The sequence below is a fragment of the Camellia sinensis genome, chromosome 4 (assembly GCF_055761805.1).
Source record: "Camellia sinensis isolate YWXY chromosome 4, ASM5576180v1, whole genome shotgun sequence".
Lineage (NCBI taxonomy): Eukaryota > Viridiplantae > Streptophyta > Magnoliopsida > Ericales > Theaceae > Camellia > Camellia sinensis.
In genome coordinates, this window is record NC_138964.1 from 125,233,419 (window position 1) to 125,242,086 (window position 8,668).

The 8,668-nt window shown below is 33.4% G+C and overlaps 1 protein-coding gene and 1 long non-coding RNA gene across 3 annotated transcripts; both read left to right on the forward strand.

The window, feature by feature from the left end:
* The first annotated feature begins 3,486 nt into the window (after positions 1 to 3,486).
* Positions 3,487 to 7,459, forward strand: LOC114263096 (RNI-like superfamily protein). Of its 2 annotated transcripts, none has more exons than XM_028203596.2 (2): positions 3,487 to 4,512; positions 5,815 to 7,459. In XM_028203596.2, the coding sequence occupies exon 2, from the start codon at positions 5,866 to 5,868 to the stop codon at positions 7,267 to 7,269; it is 1,404 nt and encodes a 467-aa protein (XP_028059397.2). In that variant the 5' UTR covers positions 3,487 to 4,512; positions 5,815 to 5,865; the 3' UTR covers positions 7,270 to 7,459. The 2 variants fall into 2 exon arrangements, with proteins under 2 accessions (XP_028059397.2, XP_082722268.1); XM_082866142.1 differs by having other exon boundaries at positions 4,392 to 4,512; positions 4,941 to 7,459.
* A 201-nt stretch (positions 7,460 to 7,660) lies between these two features.
* On the forward strand, positions 7,661 to 8,374 carry LOC145789473 (uncharacterized). Its single transcript, XR_014327456.1, has 2 exons — positions 7,661 to 7,789; positions 7,926 to 8,374. It is a non-coding gene; the product is annotated as an uncharacterized LOC145789473 (long non-coding RNA).
* Positions 8,375 to 8,668: the final 294 nt, after the last annotated feature.

An 8,668-nucleotide genomic window follows, 5' to 3' on the forward strand; every position in this document is an offset into this window, starting at 1 on the left:
GATTTTTTGCCCGAATGCCTGAATAGAAATTCCAAAGAAATTAAAAGGAAATTGTTAGCAAAATTTTGTACAAATTACTGACGTTGTAAAAAAAAATGATTAATTTGTTTGGAGAGATTTATAGCAAAAATTAAAGAGATGAACATGTGCAAAAACGTCTTATGTTTGAGAGTTTTTAATAAGACATATAACAAGTTGTTCAAAGCTATTTACGAATTTAATAAATAAATAAAAAGACTTTAAAATTTAATAAATTTTATATTTAATTTTTATAAGGACGCTTAGGCTAAAAATTTAAATTTGAATTCTTTTTGTCTAATAGTTCACGCACGGAAATAGTATGTCCATAATGACATAGTCAGATGAAATGCCCAAAATACCTTGTGTATATATATTTTGTAACTAGGTTTGATCTCCTAAACCCTCATACCTCTCTCTCTCTCTCTCTCTCTCTCTCTCTCTCTCTCTCTCTCTCTCTTTTCCTCGCCACCGCCACCGCCGCCAACTGACCATTACCATCGTTGTTTCGCTAACTGACCACCACCACAACTATTTCATTGACTGACTACCTCTCTCTCTCTCTCTCTCTCTCTCTCTCTCTCTCTTTTCTCTCTCATTCTTTTCATCTGTTTATTTCGACATCGACTTCCTCTTCTAATGCACTTGTGCTTCGCGGGCTATATATCTACCGCCATCATGACCAGATCGGACCTTCAAAATTCAAGCAACATACACACACACACACACATACACAGATAGTTTAGCTCTAGGATCAAGATACATATACACAGACCTCTCTGCTCAAACCACCGCCGTTGCATCTCCCAATCTACCGCCGCATCTCTACAAGTATGATCTCTCAAACCCTAAACTTTCTTTCCCTCTCTTCAACTCCTAAATCTGTCGATTTCTCTCCCTAGATTTGCATACTCTATCGATGCATTGTTCAATTGATTTCACAATCTTAAGTTTAGTCATTTAGATTCAACAATTGATTTCGTATTAACTCTCTCTCTCTCTCTCTCTCTCAAGGTTTGTGTGTGATCTTTGGATGAAATGAAAGAGGGCTTGAGATGTGAAAGTCTGGTAGTGACCACCGATTTCATCATTTCACATATTTCATCATTTTCAGTTTTTATTTTCTTTGTAGATGTATGTGAATTATTTCTATGTTGTAGATCTGATGAAATTTGATCGATTTGTGATTTGATTTGGTTTTTTAGATCATTAATGATCGTGAAACTGGTAGATCTAGTGAGTTCGTGTTTGTGATGTTCAAGGATGAGCATTAGTAGTTGTTGATGAACTCTGTTTCTCATTATTTATTTATTTATTTTTTTTGTTGATCTCTTGATTTTATTGTTGATGATGAATTTTGTTGTTGATGATAAAACAGATCTGAAATAACATTGAAACAGATATGTTATTGTTGGACTTCAAAATTTGAACATATAATGGAATTTGAATAGATAATAGGATAGATCTATTCAAAATTTGAACAGATAGGCGTTGGTTTGATTATGTATTTCAACAGATAGAATTTTGTTTGGCTTGGTATTTCAATAGATAAAAAAAATTAAATCGATAATAAAATTCAGATAGATATTTGAACAGATAAAAGGAAAAAATTGAATAGATAGTCAAAAAAATTTGAACAGATAGATATAAATTTAAACACATAGAGAATAATTTGAACAAATAGGAAATAAATTTGAACAGCTAGTAAAAAAAAGTCAACAGATAAATTAAGGGATAAAATTAAAAATAAATGGTCATTTAAAACAAACAAAAGGACTTTTTACTAAATTATTTCACAAATGGTGAATTTTTCACCAATAAAAAATATCCACTGAATCTAATGTCTTAGACAATTTCTAGAATGAATTTTTCAGCAATTTTCTCTCTTTTTAATTGTTTTTGATGAAAGATGTGAATTTGGTGACTATCATAAGACCAAATTACAATGTGACAAGCAATTTTATGTAGAATTGTGAATTTTTTTTTGAAGGTCTCAAACATTTTCTTTTATTTTGTGTTTGGGTTGGATTGACTTGGGATTAAGAGTGGTTAATTAATTTTTTTTAATTTTATAATCTAACTAATTAGTTTGAATCTCTCTTAATAATTGTTATCTTATCCCCTCTTGGCATCCATATAGCGGATACCATCTCCAATCTGGATCTCAATTTTCTTTGTCAAATATTGGATCCCAATGGTACTACCACAAAATTATTACTGATACATAAAAGTCTTATAACTTTAATTATTAATATATATATATATATAAACTTTACAGTTTATTTGTAATTTTTTTTATATTAAATATGCACTGATTTGAATTTTTCTCATAATTTAATCCCAAGACCATATCTGCCAAAATTAACTTTAATCTCCATTATCATCAAAAGGTATGGTCTTTTTAAGCACAACTTGCTCTCGCAAGGGTTTGTTTGGCAGAATCTAATTAAAGAAGATCGGCCATTGTCATGGAGTTCAGATCTAGGGCCATTTCCCAAAATAAGCCAAACTACTAAATTATTTTCCAAATTAAGTCTAATATGGCCGAAATTTCTAAAATAAGCTTAAGCATTATTCCAAAATACGTTTTCACCATATTTCTGGCTCAGGCGCGGAAAGTGAATAAAATCATAAAAGCGTGATTACAAATCACGCTTGGTTAAAAATCACGCTTTTAAATAAATCTGTTTCGTAAAGAAAGCGTAGTTAGAAATCACGCTTCTAAAAAAAATTTAATTTTAAAGAAAGCGTAATTCGTAATCACGCTTTTAAACTACTTGGTAACCACGCGCTATGTCCTCCTCAACCTTCTTCAGGTGAACACTCACTTGCACATGAAGACGAGATCTTAATCGACTACATCAAGAAGAACAGCCATGGAAGCTGGCGTTCTCTCCCTAACCTGGCTGGTTCTCTCTCTCTCTCTTCTTTCCGGTCTAATCCAAGTAATTCCTATAATAGTGGAAGCACCAAAGACCATGATCCCACCTTGGAATACCATTAAGGGTAAATAATTCAAGTCATTGCAGTTCTTTCTTAACATAAAGAAACCGACACGCAATCTTTATTTGATCTTCGAAAAGCACTGGAGATTCTCTCTCCATATTAGTAAGGTAATGAAACAGTGTTCCTCAATCACTCAACCTTCCACATTTTATTGGTTCTCTTCCACCGGTTAAAACAGAGAAGAGCCGTCATTAGCATGGTCGCCATGTATGATTAATTACACAGATTCCATATAATGTTTCAGTTTAAAAGTGTAGTTACTAATTAGGCTTTCTTTTATAACAAAATTTTCTTTAAAAGTGTGATTTTTAACCACGTTTTTTTTACAAAATAGTTTTCTTTAAAAGCGTAATTTTTAACCACGCTTTCTTTACCAAACATATTTATTTAAAAGCGTGTTTTTTAATTAAAAGTATGATTTGTAACCACGCTTTTATGATTTTATTCATTTTCCACGCTTGGGCCAAAAATATGGTGAAAGTTTATTTTGAAATAACGTTTCAGCTCATTTTAGGAATTTCGGTCAAACTAGACTTGTTTGGAAAATAAATTAATAGTTTAACTTATTTTGAGAAATGGCCCTGGATCCATCTCCATCTCACCTAAACTATCCACCATCCTTCCTTTTATTAATAGCATTAAAAATAATTCCTCAAACTAAATAATGTGACCCAAAGTATTCACAAGGCCACATCTTACAAACAAAGTTACCACTTCGATGACATCCAACATTTTGTCTATCACTGGCTTTGAATCCAAAGCATTGCTATTTCTCTTACACTCCGTTTAGTGAGAAAAACAAAAATAAAAATAAAATAAAATAGCGTGAATAAAAAATCTCTTCAATTATTTAGATGATTTAAGTAAGGCTTTAGGAAAGTGTTATTATAGTAATTTTTTGACTTTTTAACTAAAACATGAAATTAAAAAAATTAGTATGTTTGAAATAATTTTTTTATTTTTTACGAAAAGATGCGCAAAAAGTAAAGAGAAAAGAAAATCTTTAATTTTTTGGTATAGGTTATAGACTTTTTAATTTTTTTAATAATTTTTTAACTTTTTAACTAAAACATTCACATGCCAAACAAGGTCTAAGTGAAAAATTATGAGATTCTCGCTAAATTTATATTTTATTTCTCATCAAAAGTGATGAGAAAAGAATTGTGTTTAATAAAAATTTCCTCAAATGCCAAAATTACCTTTATAAATTTATTAATATAAAAAATTATTTTAATAAAATAAAATATAACATTATTCTTTCTTTCCTCTTATTTACTTTATCCAAATAAAATGAAAAACCACAGTATTTTTTTACCTTTTCTCAAAATACATATAAATGCCTACAAACTTGCTCCTAAAAATGTCTCATTTTAATCCCATCCTTTGATGATATTTTCTGTTTTCTTTTCTCTTCCTTCTGTTTCATAACAAGTTATCTTTGGGATCATCATCATCATCACTCTTTAGGATCTTACCCACATCAAAAAGGTACATGTTCGTGCCTCTTCTTTCAATTCTGGTATCATATGTACTCATGAGTGTTCTTCTCAATTTAAAAGTTAAGATCTTGGCTTTTTATTCTTTGTTTTGAGATGAATTTTTCTTTTCCTGTTCTAGGGAAGAGCTTCAGGATTTGAATCATGTATTTGCTGAAGCTCTTATGATATTTCAAAATCAGATTTTCTTTGAATTGAATTAACCATCTCTGGGTCTTTATCAGATTCTGTCGGTGGGTTTAGTTTAGCAATTGAAAAACTGATCAATCTGAGGTTATCGAGGGATATCTTTATATGGGTTGTTGTTATTGTATCTTCTTCTTCTTCTTCTTCTTCTTTATTTTCTAACGAACAAATTCCGTAGTTTGGATAATTGGGAAATGGGTCTTTGTTTTCTCTTCTGTGGCATGTGTTTTTCAGCCCGTTTGGATTGGGTGATTTGGGAAGACAAGAAAAGAAATGCGTTTTTGTTGATCCATACCACTCATTTGGATAAGCAAAGAGGAGATAAATGATAAGAATTGGAGAGAAATCCTATTTATCCAAACAAGAGGAAGTTAATCCACAATCTTTTCTCTTCTTTTATTGTCTCTCCTAACTTGCATAATCATTTCTTTTCTTCTCTTTCCTAGGTCACCAAACATAATGTTTGGGATCTCTTGTTTTCATATGAATTATCTCCTTCTAGTGTTTCATGTGGTTTTTCTTTCTCATGAGTTTTATTTATGGACTTTGAATGGGGAAAAAAGTGAATAAATAAGGTGCAAACTTAACATTCTTGCTTTCAGTTCTGGATTCTCAATGAGTTATTATTCATACTGTGGATCGGTTTGATGTCAATCGGTTTCATGAAAACTTCTTCTAGTTTAGTTCTTTTTGTTTATAAGATAGTTTGGCATATTAGAAGCATGGAAGATGACCTCACTTCTTATTAAAGTCATAAAAAAATTGATCTTCTTGCCTGTCTTGGAGGAGAACCTCATCCATTTTTGTTTTCAACTTTTTGAAACATTGAAACATGTTAGTGATTTCTGCTTTCAAATCTTCAGAATTGGATATTTGCTATTTTTGTTGTGTTTTAATTATGGGAAATTCAGATATTCATCGTGGGGATAGCCTAATTAGCCATTTCTTTTTTCACAATAGTAAAACATAAGTGTTTTTCAGGCATCTTTCAAATCTTTTAGAATTGGGTGCTTTCACTTTGTGTTTTTTATTTTTATTTTTATTTTTTATTTTTTTTATTTTTTTTTTATGCTGTTTTATTGTGAGCAATTGCTGATTTTTGCAACAGTGTCAGGTTGTTAACAATCTTTTTCACCTAACAAAAAGGAAACTCAGTGTTATGGATGATTTGCCGGATCAGATAGTTTGGGAGATTTTTGGTAGGATTAAGAAAACCATAGATAGAAACTCGGCATCTTTGGCGTGTAAACGACTCTATAATTTGGATAATGAACAGAGAAAATCTCTTCGGGTTGGTTGTGGACTAGACCCTGCAAATGAAGCTTTGACTTCTCTCTGCAACAGGTTTCCGAATTTGACAAGAGTAGAAATAATTTATTCAGGTTGGATGTCCAAATTAGGAAAACAATTGGACGACCATGGACTTCTCATTCTCTCAAACAACTGCCCTTATTTGACTGATCTCACTTTAAGTTATTGTACTTTCATCACTGATGTGGGTCTTAGCTACCTCGCTTCTTGCTCCAAACTTTCGGCCTTGAAGTTGAATTTCAACCCAAGAATCAGTGGTTGTGGCATATTATCGCTCGTCGTGGGCTGCAAAAACCTCCGAATTCTACACCTCATTCGATGTCTAAATGTTAGCAGTGTCGAGTGGTTAGAATACCTAGGCAAGCTTGAAATACTAGAAGATCTTTCAATTAAGAATTGTAGGGCAATTGGGGAAGGTGACTTAATTAAGCTCGGACCTAGTTGGCGCAAACTAAAACAGTTACAGTTCGAGGTGGATGCTAATTACCGTTACATGAAGGTTTATGATCGGTTAGCTGTGGATCGTTGGCAAAAGCAGTGGGTCCCATGTGAAAGTATGCAAGAGCTTAGCTTGGTGAATTGCATCATCAGTCCGGGGAGAGGCCTTGCTTGTGTGTTGGGAAAGTGCAAGAACTTGGAAAAGATTCACTTGGACATGTGTGTTGGGGTGAGAGACTCTGACATTATAGGATTGGCTCGAAATTCAAGCAACCTTCGATCTATTTCTCTTCGAGTCCCGTCAGATTTCTCACTTCCTCTTTTGGTAAACAATCCATTGAGATTGACGGATGAGAGTTTAGAAGCATTGGCCCAAAACTGCTCACGACTCGAATCAGTCAGGTTATCTTTTTCTGATGGAGAGTTTCCTTCGTTTTCGTCATTTACTTTAAACGGAATCTTAATTTTAATAAAAATGTGCCCAATTCGTGAACTTGCTCTTGATCATGTGTATTCTTTTAATGATGTGGGTATGGAAGCACTTTGTTCAGCTCAGTATCTCCAAACCCTAGAGCTCGTGAGATGCCAAGAGATTAGTGATGAGGGATTGCAGCTTGTGAGCCAATTTCCTCAGTTGTGTGTATTGCGGCTTAACAAGTGTTTGGGAGTCACTGATGATGGGCTAAAGCCGCTTGTAGGCTCATATAAATTGGAATTGTTGGCTGTGGATGATTGTCCACAAATATCTGAACGGGGTGTTCAAGGAGTTGCAAAATCAGTAAATTTCAGGCAAGACTTGTCGTGGATGTATTGAACTTCCCCAGTTAAGTTGTTTCATCAAATGTCCTGTATGGTTTTTTGCACAATTCACATCCCCCCCTTTTCCTCTTTTTATGATATTTGTATCTTGTAATTAACTCTAAATTGGCAGAACAAAGTTTGTTGTAAATTCATCTTGCTTGGGAGCACCTTATAGTATTGTGAATGTCATATTTTTGTGATCAGCTTTTCCTAGTAATTTTTTTTGGTCGTCTTAAGTCATGCAGGATTAAAATGGTCAGTGTAACAGGTTGCAACACTGTTACGGTGTTACCCTTCAAAAAGGTGAAGAGTTCGATTCTGCTACCTCATTCTCTGTCCAGATACTAGTCTATGATGATTATAGTAAGTACTGATATCCCCCAAATCTACTCTCTATTGGTCCTAGAGAACCAGAATTTTCTGATCTTCCATATTAAGCTCATGTAAATGTAAGCACTCATTGAACTCATTTACAGCCTTGTAGTCAATACCAATGCCTCCTAGCAGTGATGACAATGTTGAATCTCCTCATGGTAACCCATGTTTGATTTTGCATTGTGATTATTGAGGCTGATAAGATTTTCCTATGTACGCCTTATCAGAATCTATATTGTGCCTATGTACAGTTGATATCTAAAAGTGAGAATCTGATTTGTTTTGTTTTTATAGGTTTCCAAGGACCAGAGCCTAGAGGATCCCAAGCAACCCAAATCCTCTCTATGTTATTGTTTGGGGGTTTTGTGAAGAAATTCCTAAAAGTAATATTCCTTTCCCTAATATTCTAGGCTCCAATTCTACTCATCAGGTGACACTAGATTTCTTATTATGGATACAAAGTCTAGAATTTGAATTCTGATCTTTTTGGAAACCTAGTGCACAAGCCTCTCGACACGCGGATAGACTGTTTTTGTGTTCATAATGGCCACATCACAATGGAGCAACCTTACCATTGCACCAAGTTCCACCCTTAGGAGTTCTAATCTTTTCCCTACCCTCACCTTTTTTTTAATTAATTATTTATTTTTTCTGTCCTGTCTATTCTTATTTCCTCTAGTTATTTTCTTTGATCTCTACAAAGGGAAATAATAAATTCATTGTGATAATTATCTTTTGCTGTCAGTCAAATGCCTTCTTCACCACTGGTTTTAAGAAAGAAGCCAATCAGACTTGGTTGTGTCTATAGCTTTTCCCTTCTCTTTCTATTCCTTTTTGAGTGACATTGCTCCTCCATATGCCCTAAGGTTTCATTTTTGCTGCAGGCAAAGGGCTTCGACTAGTAATTTTTCTGACAGTGGATTCAAAACTATGTTAGGTTATTTATCAAGCACTTCAATGGATTCAAAGCACTGTTAGGTATATTTATCATATTATTTGAAGCAGTTGCAGCAGAATTTGAAACATTCTGATACATC